This window comes from Camelus bactrianus, chromosome X, assembly GCF_048773025.1.
Source record: "Camelus bactrianus isolate YW-2024 breed Bactrian camel chromosome X, ASM4877302v1, whole genome shotgun sequence".
In the NCBI taxonomy this organism is placed as follows: Eukaryota; Metazoa; Chordata; class Mammalia; order Artiodactyla; family Camelidae; genus Camelus; species Camelus bactrianus.
This window is the reverse complement of record NC_133575.1, coordinates 103,382,725-103,406,319: the sequence shown is the minus strand read 5'-3', so window position 1 is coordinate 103,406,319 and position 23,595 is coordinate 103,382,725. Positions and strand designations below refer to the sequence as shown.

The 23,595-nt window shown below is 36.8% G+C and overlaps 1 protein-coding gene across 7 annotated transcripts in view; it reads right to left on the bottom strand.

Moving 5' to 3' along the window:
• PHF6 (PHD finger protein 6) overlaps nucleotides 1-19,915 on the bottom strand; it is a 45,289-nt gene extending 25,374 nt beyond the window's left edge. For 3 of the 7 annotated variants that reach the window (XM_010968453.3, XM_010968454.3, XM_010968455.3), the window contains exons 1-5: nucleotides 19,726-19,915; nucleotides 15,607-15,790; nucleotides 15,249-15,350; nucleotides 2,193-2,326; nucleotides 1,879-1,922 (exon numbers count right to left, since the gene is read on the bottom strand). In XM_010968453.3, the coding sequence (XP_010966755.1) occupies nucleotides 1,879-1,922; nucleotides 2,193-2,326; nucleotides 15,249-15,350; nucleotides 15,607-15,744 (418 nt within the window). In that variant the 5' untranslated portion in view covers nucleotides 15,745-15,790; nucleotides 19,726-19,915. The remainder of the gene's footprint in view (nucleotides 1-1,878; nucleotides 1,923-2,192; nucleotides 2,327-15,248; nucleotides 15,351-15,606; nucleotides 15,791-19,725) is intronic. The other 4 variants (XM_010968457.3, XM_010968458.3, XM_010968459.3 and 1 more) reach the window with 4 other exon arrangements.
• Nucleotides 19,916-23,595: the final 3,680 nt, after the last annotated feature.

Sequence of the window (23,595 nt, the reverse complement as noted above, 5' to 3'; positions counted from 1 at the left end):
GTATGTATGTGTGTATGTATGTGTGTATGTGTGTGTATATATATATGTGTGTATATATATATAAACACAAGGGGCCCCAATGTGCTACAAAAGTATACACTGAACCCAAAATTCAAACCAATTATATCAAAAATTTGAATTGTAGTAATCTTGCCAGTTACATTAAAAGAAAAGTCATCTTGAAAAGTATGAATGTAAGGGGGGAAAGGGAGGGGAGGGATAGATTAGGAGTTTGGGATTAACAGATACACACTACTATACATAAAAGAGATAAACAACAAGGACCTACTGTAAAGCACATCAATTTCTTGTAATGAGCTGTAATGGAAAAGAAACTGAAAAAAATAATATATATATGTATGTATATGTATAACTGAATCTCTTTGCTGTACACCTGAAACTGACACTGTAAATTGACAACACTTAAATAAAAAAATAAGAATTAAAAAAAAAGAGGTATGAATTTAGATCTTTCTCATTAAAAAGTTTCTCAAAGCAAGAAGGTGGTCAAAATTATTCTACTTTACATAATCTGCAGTGACTTATCTCTACCACTAGATGGTACTATCAGCTTCAGAAATCGAGGGAATAAAAGGGGAGTTGTCTATACTAATCATTATTGCCACCCTCAAATATCCTGCCCCAGAATGCTGATACACTTGTATCCATCAGATCATAAGTCTCAATCCTTGGCTTACCATGTATGGTCATTACAATCTTAAAAAGAATCAAACAAATACATTGTTAAAATCTGAAGTAATGAAAGGTGGGAAAGCTTACTCTTAACCTTAACCTTTCATGAAAGGTTTTTCAATTCAATTCTAGAATTAAGTAATGAAAAAAGCTGAAGGAAAATACTATAAAAGTTTATCAGGTGCACTTTATCACCTCAAAAACATTCTGTTCTTATTATTTGTTCAATCTGTTTACCTTCATGGCAAGTTTTTGCTAAAGTCTGAAGTTTCAACCAGCACTTCTAAAGTATTTAGATTAATCTGGTCCTGAAGTAGACACAATACTATTTTGTATTATAAAAGCAAGATCTAAGAGATCAAAAAGGACCACAAATTTTAATATGTTAATAATGAGAATTAGGTAAGTCTTTATAAAAGAAACAACTTCCTAAAACAACAGGCTCAAACCATTCTTAATTCTAAGCAACGTGTTCTGAGAAGCTAACAAAAACTTTGAAGATCTCTAATCTAAATGGAAGGATAGAACAATCTCAGATTAAATCTAAGCCTTTTTATATTGCTAGTAAAAGTATTAAAACCATCTGAAAAGGTTTGAAACAAGTCAGAATTCAATTTGAGAACTTTCCCATACCTTTTAAAGACCAAGTTCAGCTTGGCTAACTATATATAAACATGACTATCCTGGCTTTGTATAAACTTAAATGGAAACAAACTATAAAATAACTTTAAAAGTTTGTATTTTAAAATCGATTACTTCTTATGAACTTGTCTGTATTAAAAAAAAAAAAGTACTACAATGTGAATAAAAACATAATAGAAAGCCTGGTGATTACAAAATGTACTAGAATTCCCAGTTTACATTTTCTTTATCTGACAATAGCAAGGTTCTAATTATTACCTTTACAATCTACTAACACACTTACCTGAACACAGAAACCCATAACCATCAGCATCATTTCTTCCTAAAGATAAATATATTCTCAACATACTCTGTACAAGAACTTTGGGGTAAAAGTTTTCTTAAAAATTCGGATCTTTTTCACTATGTACATCAGTTTATCTAAATGCTTTTCTTAATTCTTCAAAATGTATTCAAATATTGAGAAACGTCTTACGGGAAACATTAATATGGTATAATTCACTCATATTTTACTTGAAATTAAAAAGTGACTGAATGACATACCTTCAGAGTTGTGTGCAGTTTTCTTGTGTTTTCGGCAATAAACCCTATAAAAAACGAAGAAATTAAAAACTATCAAGCAAACCAAACTTTTTTTTCAAATTAAGAACGAGTAGTATACTTCACCCCATTCACAAAGTAGATTCCAAAAACTTTATTATTAAATTTCCTATGCCATTTCTCTAAGCATTAAATTCCCTACCAAAAACACCCTTTACAACAATGATGAAATGCTTTGAAATGGGAAAGTTTTACAAAAGCCTAAAGAACATATGACCGTAAAAAAAAAAAAACTAAAAGAGAAGTTAAATAATTACATGTAAATTCCTTGTGAAGGTTTCTCTCGGATCTGAGCTTTATCATGCAATGCACAGTGGTAGTGGTATGTCCTGTGACATGTTTTCACATCACAACCAATTGTTGCTCCAGGACAATGGCACAAAGAACACATCTATAGCAAAACAATAAAATAATAATATTAGTGTGTGATTTTGCTAGGGTTATGATATCACGTTAGAGGCATATCCATCTCTGTCAGGGAAAACAAATTGGTTATTGAAAAGTTTTATAACTAATAATGCTATTTTTCTTATTTTCTCACCTAGAAATAATTCAAATAAAATTCTACTGGGGGTATTTTTGTTTTTATTATGTTAAACACTGACAAATTTAATGGACTATTATTAATGTCTATTGTTTCACTGTGGTCAAAAGTAAATCTGAAATGTTGCAAATCAGGAATGTAAGCTGTAGACCTTTTCACAATCCAGATCCTCCTGGAAATGAGTAACTGTGGAAAATGGCTCACACCAGAAAAACATTTTCCTTCACATTTCCACTTAATCAGTGAGAATTTTTAGGAAAAAAAGTCTCACATACTATTTGGGAGCCTGATAAAATCAACTGCAAGTAAGAGAAGGAGAGAAGATAAAAGAATTAGGTAGATTTTTAAATACCTTGAGTTCTAAAAATATTTTATGATGTCAAAGTGATTGTGAAAATATGCTCATCTATTTTAATTTAATCTATGTTACTTACCTCTCACATTATGAAATCAGGCAAATAGATAAAAAACAGATTCCTTCAACATATTTGAATATATCTTATCTTCTGACTTTACTGGATAATTCACATTGTTTTAACTAGCACATGCTCTAAATTTAGAAAAAAACTCTTTAGGAAAAAAGTACATAACAATGATTGTTAGTGGTTGTGATTAACATATCAGAGTATACTGTACTGAGTGGACTTTTAATGAAGCTACTTCCTGAGCTATAAATGCCATGCCAAAATAAATTCACAATAAGGTAAATTTAAAAAATTGTTCATTTGTTTCTTGGTTGATAGATGCCTCATTTTGAACTGTTCTCATTCCTCTTTTTTAATTTTAACATAAAGAACATACTATAACTTTCGAATTACTTGGCCCCTAAGCAATATTGGTATATCAAGAGGCTAATATATACTCTAATAAAATGCCTTATATTTCTCTAACCAAGTCAAACACTCAACCTCTTATTCAAGCTACCACTTAAAAAAAACTTATATATAAGTCAGAAACAGAAACATTCTCAATACAGGTACTTCCCAGAAAACATGAGGGTCAGTGCCCATTATTAATAGCAAAGAAATACACCACTTCCTTAAATAAATACAGAAACTTCAAAGTATTACTGTAAAAAGAAACACTGGGCCAAATGATCAAGCAGGGAAAGCTGTTAAATACTTTTGGGTGGCTTATAAATTCTTGAGGAGGTGGAGCATTTATAGTGCACCGTATTTATGAGGTTCTATTATTTTAGTAAATTACACTTCTAATAAAAATAGACTTATTATAGAAATTGTGGAAAACACAAATGGGCACAAAGAAAATTTAAAAATCACTCATACTCAGCAAGTGTAGACACACTTACACTGTTGCAATGCTTACGTGGAAGTATTTTTCTGTGTAATTCTGTACATACTATTTTGCAACCTGGTTTTTTCACTTAATAAATTGAACATTACCTCCACTTCATTAAGAACTCTACGGCAAGTAGTTCATTTCAAAATCACATCTAAAATGGGTTTGCCTAGGTACATTTTGAAAAAAACAATTACTGAATTCAATTAGCAAGCAAAAATGAAAGGAGAGCTACTGTTAAAAATATTGTCGCAGCTCAACACTGGCAAAGATCCAGTGAGATGTGCACTCTCATAGACTGCTAGAAATTGGTATATTCTCCGGACAGCAACTTGCCTTATTTATCAAAGAGCTTAAGTTTATACTCTCTGATTTAGTAATTTTACTTCTATTAATCTAGCCTAAAAAATAAATCAGACTTAAACAATTTATATGCAATCCTGTTCATTGCAGAATTATTTAGAATAGCCCAAAATGTAAAACCACCTGTGGGAAAACAACAATTGAAAAGTGTTTTAAACAAATTATAGTACAACCATATGGTAAGAATGTTCTTTACTCTTTTCAAAGACATTTCAGTGGCATGGGAAAGGGTTTATGTATAATATTAAGTGAAAAAAAAAGCAGGATACAAAGCTAGATGAGTGAATTATGACTCTAATTATGTTATAATATATATTCTTTGAAAATAGGTGGAAGTAAACATAGCAGAATACTGCGTTGCTATCTCTGTGTGATTGGTTTTCTTCATAATTGCCTATGTTTTCTCATTTTTCTACAATGGGCAAAAATACTTATACATACAAAATATTTTTTAAAAACATTGGGAACACTCTAGCAAATGATTTCAATACCCATCTTTCAGTTTATTGAGAATGAATAGAAAACTAAATGTCCAAAATATATCAAGATGTGTTCTGGCTGTTTATAAATTCAAATCTGCCCCAAAGTATATATAACCAGTTAACTACAGCAACTCAGGAGAGAGAAAAAAATTTTTAAGTGAGAAAAAGCTTATCCTCATTTTTATTTTGTCAGTTTCTCTCAAGGAAAAAGAGAAGAGGAAGATACGCCAATAAAAATGTTTTCAGAGAGTGGAAAATTCTCCTCAAGGTTAGGAATAGGAGTGTCTCTTAATTAGAATTTACAGGATCTATTTTATGCAGCATTCATGTAGAAGCAGAAATACCTGCTTGTATATGAAATTCTGGCAAGGTACTAACAAAATAGCAAAAATTATCCATAATAAAATTACACATAAATGTGTATCTGCTTGTGTACCTTTGAAAACAGAACAGGAATGTCACAGTTATCTTCAAGATATCACTGCTATATTCTAATCAATGAAATAATTCTTTTTCCTTGAACTCCTATGGGACTTAACACATAGTATTCATTTTGGCTCTTACCATATGACTCCCTTGGATGGCTAATTATCTTTATAAATGGATACGTTTTATCCATCAACTGCTCCCAGACTGAGTTTCTAAGAAGATTAACACTGTACCTTACAAAGTAGTGCTCAATAAATCTGTTGTTTTTAAACTTACTCCGTTATTAAAGATTTTAGTATCATATGGAATATTTTGTCTCATTCACGTTTCTAATACCTGCAGATGTGACATAATTATCTTCCAAGTACGTCTAAAAATATTTTAAAAGTCTAGCTTGGAAAGGTGAAATTGAGAAGTACAATTCAGTTGAAGGAGCACAGAATGAGAAGACGCAAGAATATCTAGGGGGGAAGATTAGCCCTGTTTAGAAACAATGTGAGAATCAGGAAGAGATTTTAAAAAGTAAAAGAAGCTGGGAAACCAGATAGACAGCTAGTATACTTTTCCTTAAAAAAAAAAGTGGGGGGGGGTATGGAAAATAAAATTAAAGAGGACTTCTCTTGAAAAAAAAAAAAAAAAAGTAGAATGATGGGAAAATGCGACTCCCAACACAGGAAGGCACCAGTTAGGCTTGACCTGAGTGAGGTTATTCTGGATTCCTCTTTACACAAAACATTTATTTGCCCCCCAGCTGGTCATAGTCCCTACCAGGCCCCCAGCTGCCACTTAACATTCTACTTGCACTGTAGCCTTGGCTCCCTCAAATGCGGGGAAATGAAAGTTAACCTGACAGGAACATGTTATTCAAGGACAATGGTGGACTCTTTCCCCCCTGAAAAAAGGTCTGTCCCACATGTCACATATTCTGCTGAGGGCTAATTTCCTGTCCTCAATTTAGGTATAAATGTCAATTCTCAGCTTATCCTGCCTATATCCTGATTTCAAGATCTTTAAATTGAAGTGAAAATGTCTGAGAATGATTTTTCTTTCACTTTTACTCCTCTATTCAGTTTGCTACCTAGTAGACCTAATAAACTTCAATAATCAATTACTTCTTCCAAAAAGAGATTGGAAAAAGAGATCCCATCCATCCTCTTACTTATGTTTGCATATCATATTATCTTCGAAAATTTTTAAATAAAAAAAATATATAGGATGTACAGCATGATTGTTTTAAGAGAAATATACACAGTGAAATGATTACTACAGTGGAGCTAATAAACATATCCACCTCTTCATAGTTACCATTTTTTTGTGCATGTGGTACAAGCACCAGAAATCTACTCTCGGCAAATTTCCAGGATATCACAGAGCATTATTAACTAGTCATCATGCTGTACAGCAGACCTCTAGGCTTACTCATCCTACATAACTGTAACTTTATACCTTTTGACCAACATCTCCCCATTTGCCCCCCTCCCGCCCCTGGTAACCAAGGTTCTACTGCCCGTGAAGCTATACTGTTAAGGTGAAGTTGTGCCACCTAAGCACAGCCCCATGGAGCTGCCCCACTGACGAAAGAGGAACTAAGTCACGCATGAGAGGAGACCCAGGAACTGAAAGGACTATGATTTAGCTAAAGTCTGGCAGGAGCCAGAGGCTGAGACATACATACCTGCTCCTCAGTCAGCTGAACTAGGCCAGGACTGAAATTCAGTTTGCAAAGGGAAGGAGTCTTCAGTAATAAAAGGAAAAAGACTGCTTTCTTAGTAGCTATGGTGGAAGCTCAGGAAAAACTCAACCAAGACCACAGATAGATCCAAGGTAAACCAAATGAGACTGCCAACTTCGAGGCTAGGCAGAGAGACAAGGCTCCTGGGGAAAAGCTGGAATCAGAAGGATAGATAGAACCATATGGAACCAAAGGAGGAAGGGCTAAGCCTTTGCTTTGCCCAGGTTAACTTCCATGTGTCTACTGTGCATGTAACTGACCACCAGTGTAGAGAGAGAAATTCTCACAGCCACGTAGTTACTACTCTCAAGACACCTGCTCTGAGAAAACTGCTACAAATGTATGGAGAACGCGAGAGGTTTCAAAGAGTCTGTAGGTAAGAAAAAATATCAAAAGCACTTGGAGTTGGAACAGGGTACCTATAGGATATTTTCGCAGGAAACATGAGACCAAAAAAAAGTGAGAGCAGTTCACCTTACGCTGGTGTTTGGGGCTTTTTGTGTGTGTGTTGATTTTAATAACAGGTAACACTACCTCCAGTAAAAACTAGAAAGCAGGACAGGGCAGTGGGGGCAGGTTTTCAGTGCTGCCTAAAAAAATGTTCCTACTCCAGGTTCCTTGTTTTATTTACACTAAGACCTCACATACCCAACATAATTAAAAACCAGAATGTCCTCTGAATTACCTGGTTAACTGACGTTGCCCATTTTATTTGTTAAAAACTCCTAAAAAAATACCACTGCACAGGAGGGTAAAACATGGACTCTGTTTTTGGCTTTTCGTATTTTTTTTTTAAATACAGCATTTTTAAATGCTACATTTTTTTTAAAAAAAATACAGCATTTTTTGAAGAAGAGCTCATAAAAACACAAACAACAATAAAATACTATTAATAATAAGGGTTATATAATAAAATAAGTAGGGCTCAATGGAAAGCTAGAAAATAAAAATGAAATCTGAAAGCTGTCAAAGTCATTGAAAAGTGACAAACTTGATAAATGAAGACCTTAAATTCCAAGTGCTTCTAAAAAACAGGGCCATGGAAAAGTCCTTGTTTTTACTAGAGTAACAGACAATCTATGCAGATCCTGGATAAATCATTTCAGAAGTCTTTTGGAAATCAGAGGGCAAAGAACTAAGTAAGCCTATCAAGCTCTTACTTAACTTGGTCTCCTGACCTTGCTCTCAATATCACATACTCCAACTCCATCCAACTTTATGAATCATTGATGAGGAATATACATTATCTTATTAGAGCTTTTACAGTTTCCTTTATTCATCTGAAAGATTCAGACAGTTTTTCTGAGCTCACATCTTTATGTTCAAGCTCTTCTAAGATGCAAGTCGTCTTTCAGACTGAGGATACTCTAAACCGCCCTGCTGCTTGCTATACTTAACCTGTGAAGAACACCAGATACACATCCATGCTCAAATAAGTACCAAGACATCCTCCCAAGACCACGCAAGATTCTTTTATTAGGTTGGGTTCTCGTCCCAACACAAAAAAGTGAGAAGTAATTATATAATGAGATACATTAAATTTACAGTATTCTCAATTACAAAGAAGTATTAAATGAAGGCAAAGGAAACATTTGTGAATTTTTAAAAAATTAACTTATTCAGTAATTGTCAAAGACCTGATTTTCTCCATCATTGGACTTGAAGTTTCTCTTCTGCCTTACATTCATTCTCCTTAATCACCTCCAAAGTAAAGCAAAGTCCATTTCATATAAATGGCAGGTAAAATATCTGCACACATTACAACTAATCTGTATGCCACAATCTGAGCTTTCAAAGATTTTCACATTTATACAAATACATTAATAATCATGTACACTTAGTTACACAGATGACAATGAGACCAGCGAACAAATCTTCAGGGAAAAATTTACCTGTTTTCCCCCCAAAATACTCTAAGGCAGGAGTCCTGCAAGCCCAATTTAGCCTACCACCTGTTTTTGTAAATACTTTTACTGGAACACAGATATTCTCACTTTTTTTGTGTATTATCTGTGACTGTAACTGAAACAATAGGGCTGGCAAAACCACAAGTACTTATTATCTGATCCTTTACACAAAATGTGCCAACCCCTGTCCTAAGGCAATGGTCCATACCCGAGAGTGCTCATCAAAATTCACTTGGAAACCTTTTTCAAAAGACACCTATCTGCAACCCTGGCACTTCTGATTTGATAATTAAGTACCACTCCTCTAAGGATTTAGTAGCACACCAGACACCTGGCATCTTCTGTTTCTTTGTATGTAGTAAGCAGTGGTAGCATTCTATACATGTTGGGTGCTCCACTTTACCCTTACTGAAAGCTAAATAAGCCACACACTCTACTTTAAATAGCACTGGCATTTAATACTTACTTCATACTTGTCAAAAGTACTTCCTCCTCCTTGCAACTCTTCCCCCTTTGACTTCTACAGCATCATTTTCCCAGTGGAACACATTTCAAATGTCACTTTCTATGAAGTCTTTTGACTTCTCAGGTAGAATTAATTATGGTCCTCTCTCCCAGCTCTCCTGTGGCATTCTTTACATACTTCTAAGGCTAAACTACATTTATTCATGATTGCACACAAGGTGTCTAGCATTGTGCATGGTACAAAGTAGGCACTCAATTAAGTATCCGATAAATGGACAGACAGATGAATTCTAGACTCTAGATGGAGGCTTTGACAAATATAATGCCTAAGGAAAACAACAAAAATAACACTCAACTGGGAGAGTGAAGGTTGAGGAAATGTGAACCCCAACCCACCCCTGCCACATTTATATCTGAGGCATACACAGCTCTCCACCATCCTGAACAAATAACCAATCTGGTTTTTTCCTCTCTATTTCTCTCCTTCCTTTTCAAACCACTAGAGCTGCAAACAACAGTAAAACACCGATTAACCAAAACAGAGATTTACGCTATACCATTACTTCCCTGGTCAATTTACACCTAGCCCATTATTAAAGCTTCACACTATTATCCAATTGAAGCTCTTCTCTCCTTGAAATTCAACTAACAATTAATGAGTGCCCACTTTTTTTATTAGAGTACTACTGAGCGCAAATGAGACGTCAAGCACCGGGCTAAGTGTTTTCCATGCATTTCCCCTGCTTAATCCTACGCTAGGCAAACGCAACAGGCTCTACTCTTGCAGAGTTCACAACACCGTGGAGAAGAATGCCTTCCACCCGCGCGACAAACACAACGCACAGTGTGAAACTCAGCGGCAGAGCTGAAGGTTGAGTTGGACTCAAAAACAGGCCGAACTTCTGAGAAGCAGCTAGGAGATGAGTAACATCAGTACGAGCACAGCAGTGGGGACACGCAGGGGAGGCCTGGGAATCCGAGAGGAGAGGGAATGAGAGAAGGAGTGGAAAAGGTGGGTTACGACAGGGCTTCTGAAGGGCAGTCTGAGGCCTCTGGATATTATTCTGTAGGCAGCGGAGAATCAGTAAAGGTTTGGTGTCAGGGAGTAACATTAGGTTTTAAAAGTACAAAACAAGTAATTACTAGCAGTATGTTGGAAGGATGGGAAGAAGTAGACTGGATCTAGGGTTGCAATAAGAAAGAAAAGTGGGCTGAGATATCCCAGAAATAGAACCAATCTGAATGATGTGAAAGAAGGAAGAATTGAAGGTAAAGGATTCAGAAAGAGACTCAGGTTTCAGGGCTGGGAGATGATGACTACTGGTACAGACGGGTTAAGTTTAAGATGCCTGCAGGACATCTATGTACAGCAGACAAATATGCTGCCATTATTATATTTCATTCTCCACATGACTACTGTAGATCACTTGTCCCCTGAAAAATCTGGCTTTGCCCTTCCCCTCCCTTCCTATCTGAGTTGAAATTCCTGTCTAATGTTTAAAGACCCCACGTTTCTCAACTCTAATCCATTACTGCCAGTCTTAATGACCCATTCTGGTATACTTAATCTATTTTGTGGACTCAGCCTTTTTTTTTTTTTTTAAATACTTGCCATCTCTAGGAAGCAGCCTTAACTACTTAAAACAGCAAGACTCCTCCCACACAGAACAAAAAGGTGTATTTTATAAACTGTCATATATACAGTCTCATGGCATATACACTATCTAGATCATAAACTCTCAAAATCAGACACCTTGTTTCTCTGGAGTGCCAAGCACTCCACTGGTACTGAGTAAATAACAAAGTAAAGACTACATAGAATTGGCCTTTTTATTTTCAGAGGCTACAAGAAAATATCTTGAGGGTAATAGACTCAGAATATTCTTACATAGTATGTGTATCGAATTTTTGTCCTAAAAACTACAATGCTATTAACAGAATATATTAATAAGAGTCTGATTATGTACTACATTCAGTAATATTTCCATCTTTATTAGAAAACTAAGCTCTAATCACTACATTTTAAAAATGTGATTTTGGGGTTAGGTAGCTTAAAATGCAGTCTATTATAACCTAGTGATTAAGAGTTCTGGCTTTAGAGTTAACTGGTCCTGGATTCAAATTCCAGCTCTGCCACTTACTGCCATATGACCAGTCAGGTTACTTAACTTCTCTGAGCCTCAGCTTCCTAATCTGTAAAGTTCCTATCTCTTCCTATTTCACAGTATGATCATGAGGATTAAAAAGGATCATGTAAGAAAAAAAAAAAAGGATCACATAAAGTACTTAGCCCAGTCTCTAGCACATATTAAGTGTTCAATAAATGTTAGCTATTTCTGCCACTGGAAAAAGCAGGAAAAATGTTCAGAGGATTTCTTAAGACATGTGAGTAAAATTTAGTTTGAAAGAGGGAAAGTTAAGGAATGGCCTGAGGATAGTCATCAGGTACATGAAGGACATTTCATTTTTAATATAGAAAGGACCAAATACTTCTTTTACTGATAGGAGACAGACCTAGAATAAATGGTTTTAAATTACGTGAGATACTTGAGTTATACAAAAGAATGAATTTCTCAACCGTGAAGAGTGTTATATAATATTGGTCTTGTTTTAGGTTGCTTGGGTAGAAATGCAATTTCTTGATATATTTTAAAGTAAGACAGGCAAAAATCTCTTACATGGCTTGTAGGTAATCTTGCTTAAGGGGAAGAAAAGTGAACTAAATGACCTTCTCAATTCTCTCTGTTGTTAAGAGTCTGCGATACTTGACACAGGTACCAATTAGAACAGTAACTATCTGATGCAGATACTCCTAATGATCTCACCACCTAGTTTCATCCAACAAGAGTATGTGCTTCAAATATACTCCTCTCAAGTGCTTCCTTAAACAAAATGGAAACAGCGATGAGAGCTCATAATTTTACTTGGAAATTTGCATTTCTTGGCTAGATGGCTGGAGAATAAGAGTATATGGTACAGATGTGGTATCTCTATATATGGCTTCAAGAGAAACTAGAAACCATTCTGGAAAAATATGTATCTGTCTTAAATGCAAAAACAGAGCTTCAAATTATAAAAACCTTAGTACGCTGGCAAATGTTTTTTGGTCCATCTTGGTGCTGAAATGTGGTGTAAAAGAGATGAATGTATATGTCCATGTGGAATGGCTTCCCTCCCTTTATCCTCGTGGCTGACATGAAAACCCTGGAAAATGGTCTATGGCATCAAGAACACAGAAACGTGCCACCTGTACATCCTGCTCTACTCTGACTTCCCATCCTCTCAAGACGCTGACTCATCTGGCCACTTACTTACATTCAGCTCAAACCCCAGCCTCTTCTGTCTATACTTTTCATTGGGGCAAGTGAGAATTTCTGGAGCCAGCACGAGATACAGACTGGAACCTGTCTTAAATGTACCCACGGACCAGCGCCCCTGTTTTTGATTATTTTCAGTGGGTGTTCATGACCTACTTCTCACCTAGAAATCTGGATGAACAGAAGCCAGGGAAAATAGGCTCAAAGGATAAAATGCCTTAAAAAGTCAATTAGGGAAGGTGATTATCTAGTTCATATGTAGTTTATCTACTTACATGAAGCTCTTTTTTTCTCCCTTTCTATTAGATTTATGAACCTTTTATTGCATAGACAAATCTACACAGGGAAAAGTGAAAAAAAGAAAACTGAAATCTAGAATTTTGGTTACTTGATAGTACTTTATGTTAAATGACATAATGGGAGGGGCAAAACTAAAGGCTAAAAGGAGACTTAAAAATTATTTCAAAATTAAACCTATAAATGCTACTCTAGTCCTAGTCCCTATGTAAGTTATTTAAATCCCAGCATTTTAAGAGAAGGAAAGGGAGAAAACCATATACCCAGGCTCAAAAGTTCTCTCCTTCTGCCACTATTCCTCAGTGACAGATGCCCACAGTCTCAAAAGGGCCTCAAAACACCTTTCCTTAAGGTAACGCTTTCTATCTTTTAGAGCACTGCTTAGTTATGCAACATCACTGTTTAGTAAGTAGTGATACAGCATTATCCATTTACTGTTGGTGAAAATACAAATAAGTTAATGACTTGTCTAAAGTTACATAGTGTCAGTGGCAGAGTTACTGAGAAACAGGCCTCATGACTTCCCAGCCGAGCATGCTTTTCATTAGCCCACAACAATATGAGCAGCATCTTATTGTTACTTACAAACAATAACTATAATGGTAGCTACTATTTATCAAGTCTTAACCATGTGCCAGGCACCATGCTAAGCCCTATAAAGTCTCTTTTAATTCTTACAGGATCCCTGGGAGGCAAGTGCTGTTGTTATCTCCTTCTGGCAGGTGAAGGAAACATGGTCTAGAGAAGTAAATACCTTGCCAAGGGTCACCCACCTAGTCAGTGACAGAGCTGGGGTTCAAATCTAAGTCTGTTACTATAGCTTGTGGTCTTAAGCCCCAATATTGTCTTACTCCCTAGATCGAGTAACAATATTTAGTTATTTATAACTCACTACACTTGTGGGAAAAAAATTAACTCTCTACACCACACCATTAAAAATTAAACAAAACAATTTATAACAATGAAATCTGTACAAAATTCTGATGCTTTGTGCACAAACAGGTCCAAATAAATTAAATCTCCATTGAATTTAGCAAACTGCCAGCTGTATGCTGCTGCTTCGTATAAACTAGGCATTGGATTTGTTAATAACACAGTAACATTAGGGACCAAAACTGCTCCTGTTCTGACTAGAGCAACCATGTTAAGTAACAAGAATGCTAACAAGTCAGGACATAGAAGCAGTTTCCAGGAATATTCATAATGCCAAGAAATAAATAATGAGGTGATCAGGTTTACAGTACAACGAGTTTCAAGTAAATAGTATTCTTTCTTTGTATCTGAATTTGTTTTTAAGGATTAGGAAATAAAAACATAGTGTTCTGGTTCTCTAAACTCGGCAAGCCACAGTAACATGAAGAAATCTAAAGCCACCATTTTTAAATCAGATTTTTTTTTTAATGGAGCATTCTATTGCTATCTACAGTTTTGGGGTGGGGAAGATAAACATTTTCACAGCTAAGGTCTCACTACAGCAAAACCTGACTTCTGAATACTCATTTGTGCCAATTCTGATTCTAGGGTTCGAGACTATTTATCCTAAAAGAAATCTCAAATGTTATCTTTGAACTTCTTCATATTGTTCCCCCCCCAATACTAGAAAATGGACTACTTTCCAAAACAGATTGTTCCTGATATCAAAATGATAGCTCCCCCATCCCACCAGATTCTTTGTGAAATGAGATTACTCAGTGTGTAAGAACATAGATATATGTTCTGCCAAATCCATCTTTAAAATAATGAAACACTTGAGAGTGAAGCTACTGAAGGTATTTACAGATGTAACTTCAATAAAGATCTCAGAGGGAAAAAATAACCAAACGAAAAGAAACTGTTTCAATGTAAACCATAATGTATCAAATACCAAGTGAGATGATACTACTTTTCCAACACAGCAATACAGTATCTTGCCAATCTGGTTACTTGGTAGTGAAGGCAACTGCAGGAACATTAGCATAGCTTCAGAAAAACTGTAAAATTCACCAAAGTTATCCAAAGTCATAAATGCTGTGTTACATAGCTGAACCATGGTAAAATACACTGTTCAGCAACTGCTAACATTTTCCTGTTGAAAGGGTTCTGTCCCTATCTTCCTTTGTAATGATCACAATTACTTTATCATGGAAGATGAAAACATATCAAATTTAATTATGAAAATATACCCGAATGAAGACTTTAGTACATGAGACACTCAAATTAAGCAAACTGATTGTTTTCTAAGTCAACACAGCCTCCAAGATTTTAATTCTTTTTGAAAAGAAAAGAAATTTGAATAATATAAATATGATTCATTCCTTTTTTGTTGAGTGGCAAATAAGTTAAACCCAACCTTGCAATTTGCTGATTTTGGGGAACAACTAAGACTGCAATAAAAAAATGACACTCAGTTAATAATGCAATACACTCTAAAATAAGCAATTTCCTCTTTAATGAGCTTAAAGTAAGTTTTATTCTCAAGAGGCAGAAATACCAACTTACCAGCTTCGTGCCTCTTTTAATTTCCTTTTGGACATCTTCAATAGAAAATCCACCAAGACTTTCGTTATCAGAGTGTGATGATACCAAAGCAGATGAAAAGAGCTATAAATTACATTTAAAAAAAATTAAGGTTCACATATAAAGAAATTACAGAGAAACAGTGAATAAGATGTCAAATTTAAAAGGAAATATTCGAGTAAAACTGGCGTAGCATTAGTGAGAAACCATTTCTTAGAAATTTAACTGGTTTTTTCTTTTCTTTCTTTCTTTCTTTTTTTTTTTTTTTTAAGTATTCAGGAGTATTCATTGTTAAGCCTCTTATGATTTCAGGTCTCTTGGTTGCTGCGCATATACTTACCATGCACTTATGGTGTGCTGCCACCTTCTGGTTTTCAGATATTAGTAACTGTCCACATTCCTTGTCTCTATTTGACTTACAAAAGCCACACTTGCGCTGTCTTGTAGGCCCTTTTTTCTGTTCAACTGAGCTTGACATGATTTTTAAATTGCCTTTAGAATGCCACTTTATGCCTCAAGAAATGCTACAGAGAACAAGAAGGGCAACAAAATGGTTAATTTTGTTTTAAAATCAGTTTACGCAGTCATGTAAGTTGTTTAATATGTGACCTAAGTTTTAATATATGAATCTTAAAATAGCTATTTAGTATAGACATATTAATATTGAGACCTAAGATGCCTCTGTAATTAAAAAAATATGTATTATGTATGCATAAACACAAGTTAATGAAGTAACTGAGAAAAATCAAACTGCTCTCAAATTAGGGGATATCTGAAATAATTAGAACTAGCTCTGCATAGATAAATAAAACATGTACAATGTGTAATATTAAAATAATCATCTGCTGATATAATTAATGAAAAACATTTTTCATGTTTAGCTAGGTGCCCCTTCCAGGAGACAGAATTATATATCTAAAAGCAGTGCAAAAACTACTCAGAGAACTACACATTATCCTGAGTGAACAGAATTCTGTAATTGTACTATTCCATAAAGCTCACATATTGACAATCCAACAACAAAGAAATGAATTTACACAACCATGATTTTGGAACATTTTTAAAATCTGAATTATTTTCAAGTTAAAAAGATCATATATACGTCTTTATTAAATTTTGCTATTGTAATCCTTTTGTAAGTAAAGAAAAAATTAAGCTTTATAACAGTCTGTTCAAAAATGCAGGCTTTAGGTACCATTTATTTCTAAAAACAAACTATACTATCTGAGATTTACTCCAAAAGTCTGCTTATTAAAGTTACAAACTGACACTGTTCTAAATGCAGTAACTTTCATACTTAAATTAGTAATACTGTATAAAGAAAGGAAAATTTTTCTGAATGAGTCTTAAATTAGTCAAATTATAATTATAGGTAGTATAGTCAAACAAAAAAGGGAAGAAAAGCTCTAACATGGAAGGTTTCAGATTGAGATCATCAATCTCAACATGGATTCTTCAGAAGAATCTAAACAAATGTAATTCCGCTATTTGATTTGTGTAGTTTTCCCAAATCAACAGAACTAAGCAGCTCAGGACCCAGGCTGCCACAGCACACACTTCAGTCAATAAAATCTCATTTTTTTTGTCTTAAAATTTACAACATTTTTTCATTTCCCCACATATTTGAACATTTTCACAATACTATGTTGAAAAAATTGGTCTCACTAACACTACATTGGAGCCTTCTCAGAAGCACTTGTTCACCAGCAGGAACAGCAGCAGCTGGGTGCCAGCAAGGGGTTAGCTGCAAACCATTCAGTGCTTTACAATATAAAAATGCAGATGCTTAAAATTTAACATGAAGCCACAAAGAAGCAGGTCTTCACATCAATGTATATCTAGGTTTTTCTTTTTAGTGAAACTTCAAAGGCCCTGTCAGTCTACGTTGATAGGTTTAACAAACTCTTAATGCTATCTACAATTTTAAATACCTCACTTTTCCAAATGGCATCGGATACTTTACAACAGTACTGTATTCATAGCACTGGCTATAAACCGTGAAACTGATTGAAAACAGGCAGCAAATACTTTTAGGATTAAAGAAAAAAAAAAAAAGAACATAACAGAGAAACAAAAGAAACAAAAGGGGAAGTGTGTTTGCATTTGCTCAGGCAAATATGTGTTCAGTTGCTTTATCAAGAATATAGCTGCCAAAATCTTTAGAATTAAATATGCAAAACGTCAAAATTCATAAATAGCACCAAAATTTGCTATTTGACTTCTAAATTAGCTTTCTTTACTACTATGCAATGAACAGTAAGCACTCTGAAACCACTGTAATGTATTCAGCAGTTCTCCCGGTCATCCTTGGCCAGTTGAAAGGATGGCACATTACGAACCCCATCTAAATGGGCATCTTTAATATGTAATTTGGTACGACCCTCACATAATCTATAAAACCAGCTTAAAATAAAGTAAATTCCTAGATTAGAAAATCACTTTTTATTCTTGAAATTAATTCTGAAAATGGTGTCCCCCAAATTTTATCCATATTGAATTCTGCCTCTTTCCATTTATAAACAGGTAAATTTCTCATCCTAATTTTCAGAACCTACCTTTCTACATATCAAAAATCTCAAAATCTAAAAGAGAAAAAAAGGTACATTCTGTTTTGCATTAAAAAATATTCTAGTGTATTTTTTCTGTAATCAGTTTGAATATAATTTGTAAAGTGAACAGAAACACACACAAAAGTGCACCAAATCAATTAAAAACTTTCCCCAATGTGCGATGACTAAATGGATTTTTCCACTAAAATTCAAATAATGCATCTGTGCATATCTTGCTAATTTTTTTTACAGCCTCCTTGTAAAACATGAAGTGGAGAACATCATGGAAACAATGACTCCTAGCAAAAATGTCTTTATCATAAAAATACAGATTTTTTTCTAATGCTGTCACATTTGTGTTCTCTACTTAAGGAGAATAAGGGCATTCCAAGGACCAGTATTAAGGTGTTCATAATGATCCACACAGTACATGGCATTTTAATTTTAGCCTCAAAGGTTTGTCAGGGCACGCAGGGATCAAACTTTCATGCTTTCGCCCAACAATAAAACCCTTTCCTTAAAAGAAACGTAACATTATGGATAATGTTATAAAGTAGAAATACAGAGGCAAGGATAACAGCGTGAGAAACATAATTTAAATGTCTGAAAAAACAGAAAAGCCCAATTAGTTAGGCTAAAGCAATCAACGCATTTCTGATTTTCCAAGATGCTGTAAAGCACCAAGGTGGAAATAACCTGAAACATCAAGGAGAGCATTCAAGAACCAACTCATTCAATGTCTGGTTATCTGAAAGACCATTTTCACAGAAAAACAAAACAAAACAAAACAAAACAAAAAAACCTGCAGTTCCGGAAGATCCAATTCCACACGCAAGCAAGTCAAAATATACAGATCAAAATATATAAACATGATCCAAGAAGCAGTATTTCTGTCAGGAAAGTTACACTGGGGAGAAATAAACGAATGAGAGATGAACCGGAAGGGCTCCTGAATTTGGTTGCACGATATTATTACATGCTTCGCACTGCTTTTTGCGGTTATTCAAAAGGAAACTGAAGGAATTTTCCAGTTGTTTCAAACCCAAGGGTAGAGAAAGAATTTGAACTGTATGAATAAGACCTGATATTATGTAGGAAGCCGGTAAAATTCAAAGGCTTTTCAAAAATAAAGGATTTTTCAACTTCCACGCAGAATATCGAAACGAACAAATTTCAAAAGAATGCCGTGCTGTTCGTCCATATAATAAAGGATGGTACACATAACGTACCGGATCCTCTCCGTTATTTATTCCTTAATACACACTAGACTCCAAGATCTCCCTCTAATCAAGCGCTAGATAAACTCGCAAAAACTATCTTCCTCTAAAACACTTTAGCAGGTTCCTTTCGGCCGTAAAGTCAGGGTCCCCTAATTGTCCTTTTCCAATCCTCCAGGATCCAGGAAAATATCACCCTACCACTTTCTTGAACCCTCCTCCCCCCCAGGAGTTCGCCCTCTAGTAGTCTTCGTTCCCTATCTCAGTTTCACCCCTAATTCCCCCCACCCCGGAGTTTTTCCTCATTCCGTAAGGCTAACCTTCTTGCCATCCTATCAATCCTTCCTCTTACTCTTCCCAAACTGGGAGTCTCCCTCCTTCCCAAATATGTCCTAAGCGATGGCAAAGACTAAAAATTCCCAGTATTTTTTCCTCCTTAAATGTTGCGCCCCCTCCCCCGAAGTCTAGGCAGAAGCCTAACCTCTCCCTTGGCTCCTCCGAAGCACTTTTCTCAGCAGCCTCTTTGCCAAGCGCCTTCAATGAACGGCGCTTCTGGGGTCCCTGACAATAAAGCGAGACCACCAAGAGTCCCCCTTAACAACGGGCAGGGGCGGCGGCCTGGCCACCGCCATCCTCCTTGTCTTCTCCCGCCGGGCAGAGAACGAGGGGCCCCAAGGTACCGTGGGGACTCACCGGCAGGGCCCAGAGGCGAACGGCAGAGGACAAGTGCCAATGAGGGGAAAGAGAAAGAAGTCGGTCTCGGTTCTCCAGCAGCGCCTGGGAGCGGGGCTCTGTCGCCGGAGGTTGTTTCCTTTCATTCGAGGAGAGACGGGCTCGCGGAGCGCCCTTACGTCGCCCCCCTCGCACGCAACGACTCACTGAGCGTTAATACGTCTCGAGCGCGCCGCGGGCTCTGATTCGCTGCAGCGAGGGGGCAGCTGGAGCCGCAGACACGACGCATGTGCAGAAGCCACCCCCGGTACGGATCGGGGCGGCAGGCTCCGCCTTCTGCTCGCGCGCGTACCTTCTATTCTCCCGTCCGCGGCTCAGCCAAGTGTTTGGGGGCAGGATCCGAGGAGATAGAGAAAGAGATTCAAAGATATCGCTGTGGGTTGGGCGGAGAAGGGGCTGGGTTGGGACTAGAAACCGTTGGCCAGGGGCCCTGGGTAACCAGTTTTTAACAGTGATTCAAGTGGGTAGGCCTTATCCCTTGCACTTGTTCACCGAGGCCTTTTCACATCCATTATTTCATTGTACTCTCGTGGCATCCCTTTGAGGTCCTCCGTTCTCTCGTTTTACTGCCAGGAAAGACTGAGAAGCTCGGAGTGGAGTCAGTCGGCCTGGATTTCAATCTTTGGGGGAATCATTTTCACCTCTGTGCCTTACATTTGTGTCTTTAAAATGGGGATAAAATAGTATCTCACGGGTTTATTTGTGAGGAAGAAATGAGATAATGCAAGCAAACCGTGTATCAGCGTCCCTGGCATATAACAGGCCCTCTAAAAATTCTGAGGTTATCATAATCAGAAAAGATAAGTTATTTTCTTCGTAATTCTCACAGGTAAACCCGACACCTAAATTGAGCGCTTTCCTCTTTGATGTATGAAGCCAGACTGCTGGGGTTTGAATCTCAGATCCCCCACTTCTAGCTCTATGACCTTGAGCACGTTGCATTACTTCTCTGTTCCTCAGTTTCAAAACATCCAAAATGGAGATCACAATGGTATCCATCTCACAGGGTTATTAAGAGAAATGAGTTAATATATGTAAGTCACATGGAATAATGCTTCCGCACATAGTATGCCCAATGTAAGGGTCAGCTTTTGTTATTTTCTACTGGGCTCCCAGACTGCAAGCCAGTGGTTTTTAATAAAAAAAAAAAAAAAAAGCCGTAACAAACCAATTACATTTTAAAGATGCCCTTCAAATAGCTATTTTTTTCTGTTTAAAAAAAGAGGGGGGAGGGGGAGCCGTGGATTTCCATTGTTTTGATCCACTGCTGTTTCCCTGCTGTTTCATCATGTTTGTTTTTTTTTTGCCTGCAATGTCAACATTAAATTGTAATCTCCAAGAAAACAGTAACCATGTTTGACGTAACAGTAACCATGTTTGATGTAACATTGTATCCCACACAAACAGGTACCTATTAGGGGGAAAATGCAGGCATTTCGCTGTACGGGACTCTTAGCCCTTTCACCCAGGCCCTGTACCCGCAAAAGGGAGTGGCTGGAGATTTACATACGCAGATCCAGAATGTGTATTCCAAATATTTAACTGTGTGTTTGAAAAGCGCCCCACTTTCCGCCAGCATCATTTTCCACCAGCTTTACACACTGATATCAGGATGAGACTGATGATCGTGTAAGTGACAAAATATAGTGCCCGTGCAGTATGTCATTCTTTAAGATTTCCTCTCAAATCCCCACATTTTGCTGTCTTTTATTCATTCTTTCATCTATGCATTCATTCCAACAAAATTTGATTCAGTGAACATCTGCACAACTACTAAGTCCCAAACCCAAGAGAGACATAGATCATCTCAATCCCTGACCTTGAGCTCATGGTCTAAAGAGAGAGACAGACAAGCAAACAAACACAGTATGATGTGATAAATGCTATATTAGGTGTATGCCTGCTACAGACATCCTCTGCCTATTATGTACAAAGCGTTATGCTAAGGTACAACACAACAGTGAATAAGACACAGCCTTTGCTCTCAACTGTTTACAGTCTAACAGGGAAAAGACAAATAGCTATGATAGGAGATGTACTGCACCAAGTGCCTGTAAAGGTGGAAAGGAAGTGTGGGGAGAGTTCAAGAGAGGAAGTGATCTGTGACTCCAGTTAGTTTTGGGCCCCAGGTTTGATTGCCAGTTCCAGTTAGCATGACTGATGCAACCTGTTATTTCAAGGACTATGGAAAGGAATCAGACTGTGATAACGTGCTCTTAACAATGCCTGAGGATATAGCCTCAAATCTCTTAATCTCTTCTTAATTCACCAGTACACTCCCACCAACACTCTTTTCCTTTCACTTTTTCTTCAGACTCTAGATCCAGCTTTTTGTATCACATTCTCAGCAAAGGCCTTAATTTCCTGACTTATTTAGAGTAGGGCCATCTGAGCTAAGCTACTTTATCTTGTACACCTATCCTCTCTGGCTTCCCTTCAAGATTCAGAGAAAGAATGTCCTTCCTGCTTTTTAAAGCTAAAGCTGTGGTTTTAATCACATCTTTTCTGGAGAGGAGCTGATTCCCTCCTTACTCTCACCCCCAGCATCATCAATTGCCTGCTCTCATTCACCTTCAGACACATAGGATCCCTCTACCTTCACTGCTAGACTGTGTTCTTTGCTCCCAGTTGCTCTCCAATCATTCACTGAGTAGGCATTTGCAGATATTTTCTGTATGCCAGGTATTATGCCAGACACGGGACATTTGAAAAAGAGTAAGACACAGCTCCTACCTTCAAGGAATTCTCAGTCTAACGAGAAAGAAAAACAGGTATTTCTAATGAGAAAGAAAAACAGAATTTCAGTACAATAGGTGGAATGCTATAATAGAATTACATACCATAAAGACTGATGGACTCTGTCCAGCGGAGCAGGAAATACATCCCTGGGGAGGAAATGTTTTGAGTTGAGTCTTAAGAGACCGGTCCAGGCCCAGAAAAATCTGGATCCCATCTTCATGACTTTTCTCCATCTTCATTCTTGACACCTCTGTGACATTTGACATTTTAGGCCATTTACTTGTTCTTAAAACTTTCATCTTCCTTGTCTCATAACATGGCCTCTGACTCTGACTCTCTGGCTGCAACTTCGGTCTCTTTTGTAGGTTTCCCTTCTCCTCACTTTATAATGCAGACTTCTCCCTAGACGGAGTCCTAGACCCTCTGCTGGTCTATTGTTATTCCAGCCCAGCCGATCTCAAACTTTAGAAGTGAGAATTACCTGGGGAGCTTGTTAAAAATGCAGATTTTTCGGCGCCACCTCCTGGGGATTCTCAAGTTTGGGTCCAAGAATCTGCCTTATTAAACTGACCAGATATTCTGATGCAGATCTGGTGAGGACCACACATTAAGAAACGGCCCTCCGTTCTTTTTTGCAGAATCGATACAATCTCTTGACTTTCACTAGCCTGTAAACATCCATTTAGCAACTGCAACTGCTCTGCTTAGATCAGCCCTGTACTTGAGCTGAAATCACTGTCTAGTACAAGCAAATTCATCCTCTCCAGTGACTAAAAGGTAATTTTCCCTCATCTTCAGTATTTTCGTGTAAGATAATGCTAGTACTTCTGCTCCTGCCTAAATCAAAGGCTAAATTCACCTACGTGCCTGTCACCTCCCTTCTAGCTATAATCAACACCAGTGCATTATACATTCATTCATTCAGTGGAGACTGATCATCTACTATGTGTTAGATAAATATGGGTATGGTCCATCTCGATGTGGTGGGGGAGGCAGACCTTAACCAAGTAATCACATAAACCAACGTAAAATTAAAATTATGACAAATTTTGCACTAGTAGTGCAAAAAGAAGCAAAGGTTATTTATATGAA